This window comes from Equus przewalskii, chromosome 26 (assembly GCF_037783145.1).
Source record: "Equus przewalskii isolate Varuska chromosome 26, EquPr2, whole genome shotgun sequence".
In the NCBI taxonomy this organism is placed as follows: Eukaryota; Metazoa; Chordata; class Mammalia; order Perissodactyla; family Equidae; genus Equus; species Equus przewalskii.
This window is the reverse complement of record NC_091856.1, coordinates 39,346,088-39,362,823: the sequence shown is the minus strand read 5'-3', so window position 1 is coordinate 39,362,823 and position 16,736 is coordinate 39,346,088. Positions and strand designations below refer to the sequence as shown.

The following is a 16,736-nucleotide window of genomic DNA, read 5'->3' as shown; positions in this document are numbered from 1 at the left end:
AAAGCAGGAGAAGGAGGAGCAAGGAGGCAGGCAAGTTCTTCCTTGCATGGTGCTGTCCTGAGATAATCTCATCTCTCTGGGCCTGACAGGAATTTACTGCTGATTCGTCTCTCACCAGGCACTTCTGCGGGTTCTTCCAAGACCCCATTTGACTTCACTTACTTTTCAACATAGGCTAGCCATTTCTCCTCCAGCTGGAGAACTGCCCCCTGCCACACCCACCACAGCCAGCTTTTCAGCAGTCCACTCTGAACAGATGTTCTCTGTTGAGACCCCATCATTCCCCCTCATCAGAATTTAAAAAGGCTCCTGGCTGACCCACCCTCCCCTGGCAACAGCTTGTCCACAAGAGACGCTCAAACCCCCGCCCCTGCTCCTGGCATGAGTGTGCTGCATCACTCCCCTCCTCCACTGCTGTAGGCCAGTGGCTCCTGCCCTTGAGTCCCAGGCACCGTCGCGTGGGCCTCCACACTCCAAGAGCATGGGGCTGAGGGACCACGAGAGCCCCTCTCACTGGGTTACAGGTGAGGGGCAGGCTCTCCCTCCAAAGAATCCTCTTCAAAAATCCTGTCTGATCTGTGACAACCAACTCTGCCATCCCTCGGTGTGGAGGGTGGATCCAGTCAGTTCTTGGCCACCTGCTCTGGGCAGCAGCCTCACAGCTCATCGCCATCACTGCGTCCTGGTGCCTCGTCCACCTTGCAAGGCGCCACCCCGTGGTGTGCACACGTCTGGCTTCCAGACTTCACTAGGCTGTCCTTTCCAAGACCCTCTACTTGTCACTCCCTGCCCCGCATCCTCCTCTGTTTTCTTCATAGTGCTTGGCATTATTGGGCCCTTATTCACTGACCACCTCCTGCTCACCACGGTACCTGCAGTGTCTCAGGGGGTGCCCAGCACCCAGTGGGTCCCCTGGAAATATGTGTTGGATGAAGCCTTTGTGGCCCTTGCTGATCAGTGCCTCCTGCTCTGGGATCTGGTTCCTGCCTACCCCCTCCCCCAAGGGGCACAGATCCACCAGTCTGAGTCACCTGGGCCACTGGCCAGGCCCCATTGGGCACTGAGGACTGGAGAGACCTGCTTACACAGGCCTTCATTCTGGTGGGGCTGGCAGGGATGTGGCCAGCTCAGAGCTATTTTTAGAGTTTGTCTCTGTGGAAATTGTTCCTTGATCATCAGCAGAGAGAGAACAGCCGAGCTCCTTTCATTGCCTTTGTCCCCATTCCTCTTTCCCTCGATCAAACAGAGCCTATCATCAGGCACGACTCCCACTCCAAGGAGGAATCTGGTTCAATGGACCTTGGACAAGCTTTTCCTTAACTCCTCAGCTGCTAACTGCCTGCTCAATGAGCATTTTGTTTTTTTCTCCCCAAAGCCTCCCAGTACATAGTTGTATATCCTAGTTGCAGCTTCTTCTAGTTCCTCTAAGTAGGACACCGTCTCAGCATGGCTTGATGAGCAGTGCTAGGTCCATGCCCAGGTTCTGAACTGGTGAACCCCAGGTGTGGACACTTAACCACTCAGCCATGGGCCCAGCTTCAATGAGCATTTACCAAGCACCTACTGGATGCCCAGTTCTAAGACTCTCCTGGATCTCCATGAACCCTTAGAGGAGGCACAGAGCAAAGGGTTCCAGTCTGTCCCTTTCCTCTGTCCACTGTCATGCTACCAGCTGCTAGAAGCTGGGGAGCACAGGGCTCCAGGGGCTTGAAGCCCAAGCCCCACCCTCAGTGCACAAGTGATAAGTTCAAAGAGAAGTACCTTGTGCTCCAGGGTCCCCCACCCACAGCACCCAAGCAGAACACACCCTCTAGCTACCCAAAACATAGCAATCCAGCAGCCATACCCTCCCAGCCAAGCCTTCCAAGACCCCTGGCTCATGTGCATCTTGTTTCTCTACCTCCCAAAGTCCCTGAGGGATGAATTTAATTGTTCTCATGGCCAGTGGCTCCCAGGGCTCCAGGGCGTAGAAGGTAGCTGGGGGTGGGAGGAGTTGCCACGTAAAAAAAGAGACAGCAGTCTGCTCATGAGTTGATTGTAGAGTCCACCAAGAGGAGCCTCAGGTAGAGGGCTGGTGGGAGGGAGATGAGTCACTAGGCAACCCCTAAGGGCCTTTTACTCAACTTCTGTCATGGTCACCAAACCTAGACTGCCCTGCACCACTGAGATGGACTGGCATTCTGATGAGAGTGAGAAGATCAAATAGTAGCAGAACCAGAGGAAAGAGTACCAGACAGACTCAGGGAGAAGGAAACAAACGTAGAAAACACAAGCTCCCACCCCAAGCATCCCTGCGTAACCAGAGAAGTTTCCCTGAGCCTCAGTTCAGCGTGGCCCTACACCCCTACCTGCTCCTCCCTATCTTCACCAGACAGTCTAGGGACAATGAGAGGCCCAGAAAGCCTCACCATCGCTTACTCCATCCAGAAACCCCAGCAGGGATGGCATAGTTATTAGTTAACGGCAAGCTGCCTACAAGTCTTAGGGCCCAGAGCAAATTAATTAGCTTCTCCATGCCTCAGTTTTATCATCTGTACAATGGGATTCTTGAGATAATTCTACAAGATAACAGGACTAAAACACTTCACATAGCAGTGAGCCTCAGTTATTGGTGCTGTTGCCACCTTCACCATCAGCAAAAGTAGCATCTTCTCTGGAATTCTCTTTTCTGACCTCTACTACCCAGCCCTCAGTTTCACTTTCACAAGAGAAGCTGTCCTGGAGATTCCAGGACCCAGATCAAGAGTTCAAGTTGAGATCAATCATAGTGGACCCCTTGATGGGGCCATCTGAGGGAAGGGGTCTGTATTTCAACCTAGGGTGGAGGAAGGAGCCTGGGGCTGGGCAGAGGTTCTTAGGTCAGAAGCACTACCCCAGATGGGACCCCAGGAGCTCCAGGGCCCACTCCCCATCCCAGAGCCAAGATACAACTCACATTGTAGAGGATGTCAGTCCAGCCCTCCATGGTGATGCACTGGAACACCGTCAAGATGGCAAAGAGGATGTTGTCAAAGTTGGTGATGCCAAAGTTGGGTCCTGGCCAGTACTCCCGGCACTCAGTGTCACCCTCACACAGCCGGGCTGGGGCCTCCTTGCCACAGGGGAAGTCACCCACTGGGTCTGCATCTGAGAAGAAGAGAATGAAACACAGACCCTGAGCTAAGAAACACCAAGTTCTCCAACGCTTGCTGGGATTCCTGGGCCCTGAAGACCTCATCACAGGTGGGCAGGAATCAGGCACCAACTGAAGCCCTCCCTCAACTTCCCGCCACTCCTCCTTGCACCTGCACCAGCTCTCTCCTCTGGCCTACAGTCTGCCTCCACCTGAGTTCACACCTACCCTGACCCTACTGGTCAACCTCTCCCTCTCTACTGGAACCTACCTATCATCACTTAAACATGCTCAGGACTCATTCATCTTAAAGTAAAAAACAACAAACTCCTAACCTCCAATTCTTTCTACCACTACCACCTGACTTCTTTCCCTCACAGCCAAATTGCCACCAAGATTCTCCTGACATGCAGATCTGCTTGTCACTCTGGAGCTAATACCAAGCTGGACTCAGCCACCTCAGTCCCAGTGCTCGTCAACCTTCGCAGGTTGACCCGGAGCCCACCCAACGTGTGCTCAGAGGATGGCTGGGCGCCTCGGGGCCCTTACAGAGTGGATGTGCTCCTGCTGGCCTGCAGCCTAGCAGGCAGCCAAGGACCACACAGAGGGATGTTAAAGACACACCAGAAAAATAGTGCTAATCTCTGCAACAAGATCACATGTTTAAACAAACAGCATGTTTATCCATTCCACTCCCAAAATCTTAGTGAAAGGGCAGAAAAAAACTATTTAAAAAAAAAAATGTATAACAACACATGGAAATCCCGCCTATAAACATAGGAGAAATTTTGAGGAGTTGCTAGGGTGGAAAGCAAATCCTCCAAGGTTTAGAAGAAAAAACTGAGCAGACGAGTTTACTCCTCTCCCTCCAAACATCTCAAAAAATGCTCACAGAGAAGACTAGTAAGTGATTGTTTGTCTATTTGTAGACAATGGTATTCTCTGTGAACGATGCTAGTTTTATTTCCTTCCTTCCCATTCTCGATAGAGTTTGTCTACCTTTTCTTGTCTCCTGGCACCGGCTGTGACTACCAATGCTATGTGAACTAGAAGTGACCATGAGTGCCTTAATTTTGTTCTTGACTTTAAAGGGAAAGCTCTCAAGACCTACAACAAAGTATGTTTGCAGGAAATTTTAGCGAATTTATGAAAATTCCCTTTTATTTCTAGTTTGATAAGAGGTTTTCTTAATCATGAATGATTTAAATTTTACTAAAAGCTTTTTCTGCATCTAGTGAGATGACCATATGAGTTTTCTCCTTTAATATGTTTGTAACTCAAGCCACAAACCTTAGAGTCACCCTTAACTCTTCTCTTTCTGTTACACCCCACATACAAGCTCCCAGAAAACCCTGTTGGCCCAGCAGGCCTTGCTGCAAAATATAACCAGAACTTAACTGTTCTAACCATCTCTACCAAAACAGCCTGGCCCCCGCCACCACCGCCTCTTCTGGACTGAGATATCGCTCTCCAAGTCAACCCTGTTCTGCCTTCACCTCCCCAGAGCAGCAGAACTGTCACATGACGTCACTCCTCACTCAAAGCCCTCTGCTGTCTTTTTTTTTTTTTTTTGAAGATTGGCACCTGAGCTAACATCTGTTGCCAATCTTTCTTTTTTTCTTCTTCTTCTCCCTGGAGCCCCCCGGTACATAGTTGTATATTGTAGTTGTGGTCCTTCTGGTTGTGCTATGTGGGACACCACCTCAGCATGGCCTGATGAGCGGTGCCACGTCCATGCCCAGGATCTGAACCAGTGAAACCCCAGGCTGTCGAAGCGGAGCATGTGAACTTAACCAATTGGCCACAAGGCCAACCCCACTGCCATCTTCCCATTTCTCTCAGAATAAGACGTAGAGTTCCGACCATCCACCTAACCCACATAATGTCCACTTCTTCCTCGCTGTTCCTCACTCCAGCCTCATGCACTCACTGTTTCTTATAACTGAAGCTCTCTGGGGAGGCGGGCACACGTTCTGCCTGTCACTGCATTCAGACTGCTGTACACTGTCACCCTAGCAGAGAGGCCTCCCTGGCCACTCTCTATGAGGTGGGCACCAAATTACTGTTTCAAACACCCTTCTTGTTTCCTTCCTAGAAGTTACTACCATCTGTAATGAGTTCACGTGCATGTTAGTTTATGTATTTGTATTTATCAGGTGATTGTCTGTCTCCTTGGAACCTCCACTTCGTGTCTGGCACCTAGAAAGCCCCCAGCACCCGGAACAGTGCCTCTCTCCTGAAGGAGGGAATCTGTGGTCCTCCTTGATCCAAGGGTGCTGCCTGGGGTCAGCCCAGTGGCGCAGCGGTTAAGTTCGCACGTTCCGCTTCTCGGCGGCCCGGGGGTTCGCTGGTTCGGATCCCGGGTATGGACATGGCACCGCTTGGCAGCCATGCTGTGGTAGGTGTCCCACATATAAAGTAGAAGAAGATGGGCACGGATGTTGGCTCAGGGCCAGGCTTCCTCAGCAAAAAGAGGAGGACTGGCAGTAGTTAGCTGAGGGCTAATCTTCCTCAAAAAAAAAAAAACAAAAGGGTGCTGCCAGGCCTCACCTGTGCTGTTGGAGAAACAGGCCTTGTGGAATTTGCCCATGTAGAACTCGAGGCCGATGATGGCGAACATGAGGATGGCGAAGAAGAGAAGCAGCCCGATCTGCAGGAGCGGAACCATGGCCTTCATGATGGACTTGAGCACCACCTGCAGACCTGGGGCCAGGGCAGGCAAAGCAGGGCAGGTCAGGGAGCAGGGTGGGCAGCGCAGGGCATGGGGCTAGGGTGTGGACAGAATAGCAAGAGCCGGGCGGGGTGGGGCTGAGAGTCCTGAGGCACGGTGCTCACAGTGAGTGTTTATGGGGCCACAGAACAGAGGGGACCCTCGAAGTAGGAGACACAGCAGGCAGCAGTGGGGAGGCTTGAAATCCTGGGGAAGGAGGGCAGAAGAGTGCGAGCTCGTATGGGGCAGAGCTGAGAGTCCTCGGGTGGGGGACAAAGCATAGGGTGGTAGGGGGAGGTGGACTGAGCAGTGTCCCAAAGGAGGGGGAAGAGCAGGGTGTGGGGGTGTCAGAACATGAAGTTCAGGTGGAAAGTGTGGGCCGGTGAGATCTGTGGATCTGTGGGGGGCCCAGAGTAAAGGAAGAGCAGAGAGTCCTGAGAGGGAAGATGAGGGAATCCTGAGAGGGAAAAGCAGAACATTCTGGAAGTTAAGAACAGAGAATCCTGGGAGAGAAGAGAAGGGGATACTGGGAGGGAAGAGTAGGGAATGCTGGGAACAATGTCCAGGGGATCCTGGGAGAGAACAGCAGGGAATGCTGGGAGGGAAGAGCAGGGGATCCTTGGAGGGAAGAGCAGAGGATCCTGGGAGAGAAGAGCAGGGGATCATGGGAGGGAAGAGCAGGGAATGCTGGGAACTAAGAGCAGGGGATCCTGGCAGGGAATAGCAGGGAATGCTGGGAGGGAAGAGCAGGGGATCCTGGGAGGGAAGAGCATGGGATCCTGGGAGGGAAGAGCAGAGGATCCTGGGAGGGAAGAGCAGGGGATCACAGGAAGGAAGAGCAGGGAATGCTGGGAATGATGAGCAGGGCATCCTGGGAGGGAAGTCCAGGGATTCCTGACAGAACTAACCCCTCAGGGAAAGTGAAGCAAGGGACCTGCCCCCAGGGAGGACTCCACCGCTGACCACAGAGCACGAGCGTCTCCAGGCCAGGAGCAGGGGCTGCAGGGGATGAGCCCCCTGACCCCCGCTCCCAGTCTGGCCTGGCCCTTGGACACAGGCCTGAGCCTTTGCCTGGCAGGGTCTCAGGGAAGAACAGGGAGCCAATCAAGGGTTTTCCCTTTCACGGTCTCAGGGGGCACATCCCTAGGTCCCCGCCCACCCAGGCCCTGAGGGATCCCTAAAACCACACTCCCCCTGGCCTAGAGGGAAGGGCAGGGTGGTCACTGGCTCCCAAGGCAAGCCTGCCCCTCCTCCCGCCACGCGTGGCTCCAGCCGCCCATCTGGGAGCAGGTCTTAACTGGCCCTCAGCTCCCAAGGGCCCTGCAGAGCCCAAACCAGGACAGGTGGTCTCCTGCGGCCCTTGAACATATTTGCAGGCATCACGCCTGCCACCTCGGCCAAGCTCACATCTGTCCTTCAGCCACAGAGGAAGCACAGAGCTGGAGACAAAGCAGAGGGTGTGAGGAGGAGCAGAGCTTCCACCCAGGGAGGCGAGTCAGGGAAAATAAGAGGGCCGCCCTCTGGGCTTTCCAAGGGAGCGGGACAGACTGGGAGAGGCCTGCTCCGCCCTTCCTCACATCTGGTTCCCTGGGTCAAGAGCAGCAAGCTCAGAGTCACCCAAGCAAAGGACCCACTGGTTAGGGCTTAACTGTGGCCGTGGCCGTGGCCTTGGCCATGGAGAGGGGGCGGAGAGGAGGTCAGTGTTCCAAGTAGGCCTGGGCCTGACTGCTTGTGCCAGACTCACTCGGAATCCCAGACACCAGCTTCAGGGGCCTAAGCACACGCACAGCCCGCAGAGTTCGCAGGTCAAAGTCAGTGCCAGCCGTGGCAAGGATCCTGGCAGGAACAAAGAGAAGGAGGGAGGTAAGGGCTTTCACACCGAGTTGAGAAGAGAACACACCCCACTCACCACCCATGTCCTTTCTCCCAAGAGCAGTGACATCTTTGTCCCCCACTGTCCGAGCACAGGACTGGCACACGGTGTGGGGCTTGCCAGGCAGGGGGAGGCAGGAGCTGAATTCAGACATCCTCACCAGGAACGTCAGCCATGGCTTTTACCAGCATGACCGCCCTCCAGTTCAAAGGCATCACCCCTGCGATGACACTTGGTCTCTGGCCCCTTTTGGCCTGGCCTCCAACTGAGTCCAAGCCTGAACCATGTCCCCAAACCAAGCCCAGTTGTACTTAAAGCTGCCTCAGGAGAGGTGGTGATGAGTGAGAGCGAGAGTAAAGTGGAGCTTGAGAGACTCCCGGACAGGCACCACATATCACCTTCTTCACGCTATATCAAGAGAACGTGGGAATGAGGGGTGGGGAAGGTGGAATAGCGGGTTCAGAGACTCAGAAAAACTCTAACAATCAGTTCTATTAGCATAAAAACATATTCCAGTGTCTCCCATTTTAAAAACAAAAGATCCTACATCCGCCTCTGACCATAACACACTTCTCTGCGCCCTTCGCACCAAAACTCAATGAAAGTGTCAATCTTTGGTCCCTGCTGCTTAACCTTTCCACCTCTGTTCACCTTTGTCCACCTAGATCCCAAACCCCACCGTTCCACTGAAATGCTGGGTCAGGTCTTCTTCTTGCCAATTCCAATGGTTAAGTCTCTTTCTTTAAATGGCTTCTTCTCTTGTCCTTTGGTCAACTCTCTTGTTTTCCTCTTAACTCTCTGGGAGCCCCTTCTAGGTCTTGTTTGCCAGCTTTGCCTCCTCTACCAGACTCAAGAATTGGATGCCCCAGGGCTCACTCCAAATAGGATCTACCCAATAGCTTTGAATACCACTGTATGCTTATTACTCCAAAATTGACATCTTTAACTCAAACATGGAATTCTGGGCTCATATATCCCACTGCTTTTTTAACATTTCCACTTGGAAATCAAAAAAAAGCACATCAAACATTACACAACTAAAGAACTCTTTTTAAAATTTTACATACTAAAACGTACTTTTTTTTTTAAGTTCAGAGTTGTTACATCACAGTGACTAAAGAACTCTGGATTCTTACTCCCAATCTTGCTCCTTCTCCAGTGTTCGCCCCTCTCAGTGAGCAGTGCTAGTTGACTGTGATTTAAGGCAACACCAAGTCTTCACCCCTGACTCCTCTCTCTCACACTCCACATCCAATTCACCAATCACCCTATGGGCTCTACCTTTAACATGCATCCTGGACTCCTGGTGAAGAAGGCTTTGTGCTCCCCTGCTCTAATATATGGCAGTGAGGAATAAAATTTGAGATGGAGCTCGGGTCAAAAATAAGATAAAACTCTCAGGGGAGAAAAAAAGAAGAGCAACAAGAAAACCTATTCAAACCAAAATTCTATAGCACATGAGGAAGTCCAAGACTAAGAAAAACCTTCAACTATTGGAAACAACTATCAGAAGATTAATTTTGTTCAGATGAAATCAACAAATTATGAAACAAAAACAGACAGAAACAGGTAGGAACTTTAAAAACTAGCTAGAAGTCTAAGAAATAAACAAATAGTTACTGAAATAGTATCAACAGTAATGATGAATCACACTCTAGGCTGGAGACATGGTTTGAGATTATTAACAGTTTAGAAAATAGTACTAAGACTAGCACTAAGGCATTTACCTACAGACATCAGAAAGACAAAGAAAAAAAATGAGAGAGAAGTTAAGTTAGATCAGATACCTAACACACATCAAATGTGAGTTCCAGAAGAACAGAATAGAGAGAATTGTGAAAACATAACATCTGAAGAGATAACAGATGAGAAATTTCCAGAATTAAAGACTTGAGTTCTCAAATTTGAAGTGCACTATAAGTACCAATCAGATAAAGAAAACATATCCAGCTAGAAACAGTGTGAGGAACTGCAGAATATCAGGCATAAAGAGAAAGTCTTAAAAGCTACTAGAAAGAAAAGACAAAACATCTAGAAAAAAAGAAAAATTAAAAGATGAGAAAGCCTCACCTCAGCAAAAATATATGCTAGAAGACAGTTAAGTAACACGTTCAAAAAGCTACAGGATATAATTGTCATCTTAAAACTTAATATCCAGCTAAACTGTCAATGAAGAGTGAGGGCAAAATATTTCAGGTACAAAATAAGTCATCACTCAGACCCTCAGTAAAACAGCATAAAAACTGAACCCAAAGGGAATGCACAGTATGCAAGAATGATAGGCACAGAAAATAATTTTTAAGTATTTAAATTTAATTAATCATTGATTGCTTTTTAATTACGATATCCAATTTTTCATTAATCTTGTGTTTATTTTCTATATGTAAAACTAACAATCTCGGCAACACTAAAAATATTTGCAGAAGGCATGGTTCTAGTGGTAGTTGCATCAATCCATGCTACGGAAGCTAACTCACTAGTCACCGTGTTAGACCGGGGACGGCAAACGTTTTCTGTAAAGGGCCAGGTAGTAAAGAGGCTTTGCGAGCCACAACCACTCAGCTCTGCCACTGTAGCATGAAAGAGCCACAGATAACAGTAACTGAACGGACAAGGCTGCATTCCTATAAAACTTTATTTATAAACACAGGCTGCCAGACAGATGGGCTGTAGTTTGCTGACCTCTGTGTTAGACAAATGTATAGTTACAAATATATGTTTAAAATGTCAAGGATATTCAGTAAATGGATAGAAATACAATCTATCTCAAAACCAGCAGAGGGGGGAAAAGGAGTGCTGAGAATAAGAAAAAGGTGTGCTGGGACAGAACGTTTTGTCAAGAGACGGAAGTCAGAAAAAGACTCCCCCCAAAAAGGCAAAGAAAAGATATAAAGAGAAAGCACAAAATAAGATGTTAGAATTAAGTCCAAATATATCATAACAAATATAAATGAATTTTAATTTCCTATTGAAGCATAGATTATTAGATTGGAGCTTTTTGAAGTCCAACTGTATTCCACTTACAAAAGACACACTTAAAAAAATACAGAAATGTTGAAAATAAACAGATTTTTTGAAAGGATATAGTAAGCAAATACTATAGAAAAGAAAGTGGGTATAGAAAGACTAAAGACAAAAGAGAATTTAAGACAAAAAACAACACTAGGGCTAAAGAAGTTTATAGAATGTGTAACAATAAAAAAGAAAATTTCACCAAGAAATATAACAATCATTAATTTTATGCACCCAACCTCACAAACTCAAAACAGATAAAGAAAAAAAATGAAAATGCCTCCAACAGAGTAGAAGATTCTAACAAAACTCTTATCGGAATCTGAAAGACTAAACACCAAAATTTAGTAAGGCTTTACAAGATTAAAACAAAATTAGTAGTCTCCATCCATTATATAGTTCTTCTATAGCTTTCTTATCTTATCTATCTATTTATCTCTCTGACAAAATCTACTAACAAATAGAGAATATACATTTTTTGGAGTACACAGGAGTATCTTTGAAAATTGCCCATACCCTACATCACAAAAGAAATCTCAGCAAATTTCAAAGAATTAGTAACATATATTATTGCACTTCTTCAATTAATGCAATTAAATGAGAATACGACTATAAAAACACATTTAAAAAGAAAATTCACATGTATAGAAACCCTCAAAATGGCCCACTAAATAACTCATTAATTAAAGAAGTAACAACAGAAATTACCTAATATTTGGAACTCATCAACAATGAAAATACTACATATTAAAATGTGCGGGGTTCAGTTAAAGTGATGCTTTAGGGGAAATTTATAAATTCACATTAATTTATTTTTTGAAGTATTGAAAATAAATAAACCAAGCATTGATATGTCTCAAGAATCTTAAAAACGAACAGCAGAGTAAATTTAGAAAAAGCAGAAAAATGGAAAAAACAAAGGTAAGAGTAGACAAGGTTAAAATAGAAAACAGAGAAATAATAGAAAGCTGAATCTTTGAATGTTTAATAAAATGAACAAGCTTCTGGCAAGAATAATCAAGAAAAAGAGAGTGTACACATACATACATACACAGATACACATATAGAAATACACACAGTACAAACTTGCACACACGTACACTCACGTGTGTATGCATGCATGTGTACACACATGCAATGTATGTACATACAGGGAACACAACTATAGACGAGAGAGATTTTTAGAATCACAATCACATATTAACAATTTAATATTTTATTAATAAATGCTAAAACTCTGATGAAATCCCCCCAAAGTGCAAATTACCAAAAGTGACTGAAGAAGTAGAAAACCTGAATAAACCATGAACTATTGTATTAGTTTTCTACTGCTGTGTAAAAACTTACCCCAATTTAGTGACTTGAAATAGCACCCATTTACTAGCTCACAGTCCTGCTGGTCAGAAGTCAGGGCACTTCACGGCTCAGTCCTCCGCTTCAGGGCTCACAAGGTTGAAATCAAGGTATCAGTCGGCTGCATTCTCATCTGGAAGCTAAACTAGGGAAAGTGACGTTTCCCAGTCCCTTCAGGTTGTCTGCAGAATTCATTTCCTTGCAGTAGAAAAGGAGTCCCAGCGTTTTGCTGTCAGTGGGGACTTCTCTTAGCTCTTAGAGGCCGCTCTCAGGCCCTTGATACCTGGCCCCTCAACAGTCCCTGTCACCCTTCTAAATTCTCTGAATTTAGGAAGGGACCAGTCCCTTTAAAGTTCTAATCACCTGATTAGGTCAGTCCCACCGGAACATTCTCCCTGTGGTTAACTCAAAGTCAACTGATTAGTAAACTAATCATGGGAATAATATCTCCTCATATCCACAGGTCCTTCCCACAGTCGAGGGGAGATAACCGTACAGGTGTGGGGGCCATTGTAGAATTCTGCATACCAAAACCATTTACAAAAATGAATTTGGATTTAAGTTTCCTCTGCCAGAACATCAGACTCAAGCAACTCTACAAACAAGTTCTATGAACATTCAAAAAAAACATAATTCCTACAGTATACAAACTGTCTCAGTGACTAAAAACACAAGAAAATCTCCCCAACTCATTTTACGATGCTAGTATAATCTCAACGTTAAAACTAGGAAAAGGTATACACATCTCAATTATGAACACAAATCTTAAATAAAATATTAGAGTAAATCAAATTCAAAGGTACATATTTTAAGAGTATATAATGGCCAGTTTAGTTGTCATAGGAACATAAGAATAGTTCAATAGTAGAATAACTATTAATGTAATCCACCACATTAAAAATCAAAACAGAAACTACACAATCATGTCAAAATTTTCAGAAAAATTATTTGATAAAATTTCAAAATTATTCATGATAAAAAGTCTAGGAATAGAAGGAAAGTTCCTTAAACTGACAGTAAGTATCTACTGCAAACAAGTAGGAGCATTTCTCTTTAAATTCAGGGATAATATAAATATACCATTTATGCGATATGGCGGTCCTAGCCAAGACAATAAGACAAGAAAAAGAAATAAAATATATAAAGATTAGAAAGAAGGAAACAGGGGCTGGCCCCGTGGCTGAGTGGTTAATTTCGCGTGCTCCACTTCGGCGGCCCAGGGTTTCGCCAGTTTGGATCCTGGGTGCAGACATGGCACCGCTCATCAGGCCACAGTGAGGCGGCATCCCACATGCCACAGCTGGAAGGACCCACAACTAAAAAATATACAGCTATGTACTGGGGGGATTTGGGGGAGAAAAAGCAGAAAAAAAAAAAAAAAGAAGAAGATTGGCAACAGTTGATAGCTCAGGTGCCAATCTTTAGAAAAAAAAAAGAAAGGAGGAAACAAACTGTCGTATTTACAGATAAGGTGATTTCTACATAGAAAGCCCAAAAGCATATACAGAAAAACAATTAGAATTAAAATGTTTAGCAAAGGGGCTGACCCTCTGGCCTAGTGGTTAAGTTTGGCATGCTCTGCTTTGGCAGCCTGGGTTCAGTTCTCAGACATGAACCTACACCACTCACTGGCGGCCACACTGGGGTAGTGACCCACGTACAAAATAGAGGAAGATTGGCACAGATGTTAGCTCAGGCTGAATCTTCCTCAAGCAAAAAGAGGAAGATTAGCAACAGATGTTAGCTCAGGTAGAATCTTCCTCAGGAAAAAAAAAAAAAGTTTAGCAAGGTTGTGGAATACCAAAGAAATATACAAAAATAAATTTTCATTTACAATTAGAAAAAAAATTTTTTTTTGAGGAAAATCATCCTTGAGCTAACGTGTGTCGCCAATCCTCCTCTTTTTGTTGAGGAAAACTGGGCCTGAGCTAACATCCATGCCCATCTTCCTCTACCTTATATGTGGGATGCCTGCCACAGCTTGGCTCAATAAAGCACTATGTAGGTCCGCACCTGGGATGTGAACCAGCAAACCTCAGGCTGCTGAAGCGGAAGGTGTGAACTTAACTGCTGTGCCACCACACCAGCCCCAGCAAATATCGTTTTTAAAAAATATTGTTCTAACGGGTATGGGACTCCTTTCTATGGTAATGAAAACATTCCAAAATTAGATAGTGGTAATGCCTGCACAATTCTATGACTATACTAAAAATCACTGAATTGTATACTTTAAAAGGGTGAATTTTATAGTGTGTGAATTATATCTCAATAAAGCTGTCATAAAATATTGTTTATAATAGCAACAAAATCTATAAAGTATCTAGGAATAAAGTAAGTGCAATACCTTGATAATAAAAGTCACAAAACATTCTTGAAGAACAAAGGGATGAGAGATGAATCATATTAATAGATGAGATAATTAAACATCATTAGATGTCCCCTTTCTCCAGGTTAATCCAAAAATTCAATGCAATTCCAATAAAAATTCAACAGATCTTATATGTAGAAAATCCTAAATTTGTAGAAAATGTAAGATTGTCAATACTACCCAAAGCAATCTACAGGTTCAATGCAATCTATCTCAAAATTCCAATGACATTTTTTGCAGAAACAGAAAACTCATTCTAAAATTCATATGGAATCCCAAGGGACCCTGAATAGTCAACATAATCTAGAAAAAAAATGAAATTGGAGGATTCATATTTCCTCATTTCAAAACTTACCACAAAGCTACAGTAATCACAACAATGTGATACTGGTTTATAAGGTATAAGGACAGACATATAAACTAATAGAGCACAGTAATAACCAGAAACACATTCTCACATGTACAGTCAACTGATTCTCAACAAGAGTGCCAAGACCACTCAATGGGGAAATGATAGTATTTTCACCAAATTGTGCTGGGAAAACTGGATATCCACATGCAAAAAAACTAAGTTGGATCCTTATCTTATACCATGTACAAAAAGTAACTCAGCATAGATCAAAGATCTAAATGTAAGACCTTAAACTAGAAAACTCTTAGAAGAAAATATAGGAGAAAATCTTTATGACATTGGATTTGGCAATGATTTCTTGGATATGACACCATAAGCATGGGCAATAAAATAAAACATACACAAACTGGACTTCATGAAAATTTAAAACTTTAGTACATTAAGGCACACCATTAAGAGAGTAAAAAGACAAGCTATGGAATGGGTAAAAATATTCACAATCATATACCTAATAAGGGATTAATATCTAGAATATATAAAGAATTCCTACAACTCAAGAACAACAAAAACCCAATTTAAAAATAGGCAAAGGATCTGAATGGATATTTCTCCAAAAAGGATATACAAAATGGCCAATAAGCACATGAAAAGATGCTCAACATCACTAATCTTTTGGGAAATGTAAATCAAAACTATAATGAGATACCAACTCACACCCATTAGGACGGCTATTATCAAAAAAAGGAAAATAACAAGTGTTGGAAAGGATGTGGAAAAACTGGAAGACTTGTGCATTGTTGGTGGGAACATAACACCGTGCAGCCACTGTAGAATACAGCTGGTGATTCCTCAAACAGTTGAACATAGAATCACCACATGATCCAGTAGTTCCACTTCTAGGAATATACCCAAAAGAACTGGAAGCAGGGTCTCAAAGAGATATTTGTACAGCCAGATTCATAGAAGCATTATTTGCAATAGGTAAAACGTGGAAGGAACCCAAGTGTGCACTGCTTCCATCAATGGATGAATGGAGAAGCAAATTATGGTATATACATACAATGGAATATCACGCAGCCTTGAAAAGGAATGAAATTCTAATATATGACACAACGTGGATGAACCTCGAGGACATTATGCAAGTGAAATAAAAGGACAAATCCTGTAAGATTCCACGTATATGAGTACTCAGAGTAGTCACAATCATAGAGACAGAAAGTAGAACAGGGCTGCCAAGGGTTGGGGGCGGGGGATGGGGAGTTAGTCTTTAATGGGGACAGAGCTTCAGATTTGCAAGATGAAAAGAGTTCTGGAGACGGATGGTGGTGATGACTGAATATACTGTGAACATATTTAATACCATGAACCATACATTTAAAGAGGGTTAAGATGGCAAATTTTATGTTATGTGTATTTTGCCACAATTAAAAGAAATTGGGAAATAAAAAGAGACCTAAGTTCAGGAAGCAAACTTTAAAACTTTGAAGAAAAAAAACAAGAGAACATTTCTATGATTGTGAGGTAGGGAAGGATTTCTTAAAAAGACATAAAAATCACAAACCATAAAGTTATAGTTTGATAAATTTGATTACAATAAAATTTAAACTATATCACAAAAGATATTATAGAGAAAATGAAAGGAAAAGGATACTGCAATGCATACAACTGACAGAGAATTGGTTTCTAGAATACACAAAGAATCCCTATAAATACATATGAAAAATACAACCTATCAGAAAAATCAGCAAGTTACAAAAGAAAAAAGAAGATGCTCAAAAACACCGGCAATCAGGGAAATTCGAGTTAAACCAACAAAAAAATACCATTTCACATTCTCAGTTCAGCCGAGATTGGTAAAGCTGGGGGACGTCAAACAGCAGCTCTGCTGGTAGAATAGAAAACTGCAGAATCATTTCAGAGAGCGTTTGGCTGCTTCAGATGAGCATCCCCTATGAC

General features: G+C 44.4%; 1 protein-coding gene across 10 annotated transcripts in view; it reads right to left on the bottom strand.

Moving 5' to 3' along the window:
• Positions 1–16,736, bottom strand: part of CACNA1B (calcium voltage-gated channel subunit alpha1 B) — a 198,330-nt gene that overhangs the window by 150,764 nt on the left and 30,830 nt on the right. For 9 of the 10 annotated variants that reach the window (XM_070596538.1, XM_070596539.1, XM_070596531.1 and 6 more), the window contains exons 4-6: positions 7,567–7,658; positions 5,663–5,815; positions 2,936–3,126 (exon numbers count right to left, since the gene is read on the bottom strand). In XM_070596538.1, coding sequence (XP_070452639.1) covers positions 2,936–3,126; positions 5,663–5,815; positions 7,567–7,658 — 436 coding nt within the window. The remainder of the gene's footprint in view (positions 1–2,935; positions 3,127–5,662; positions 5,816–7,566; positions 7,659–16,736) is intronic. The other variant, XM_070596541.1, reaches the window with a different exon arrangement.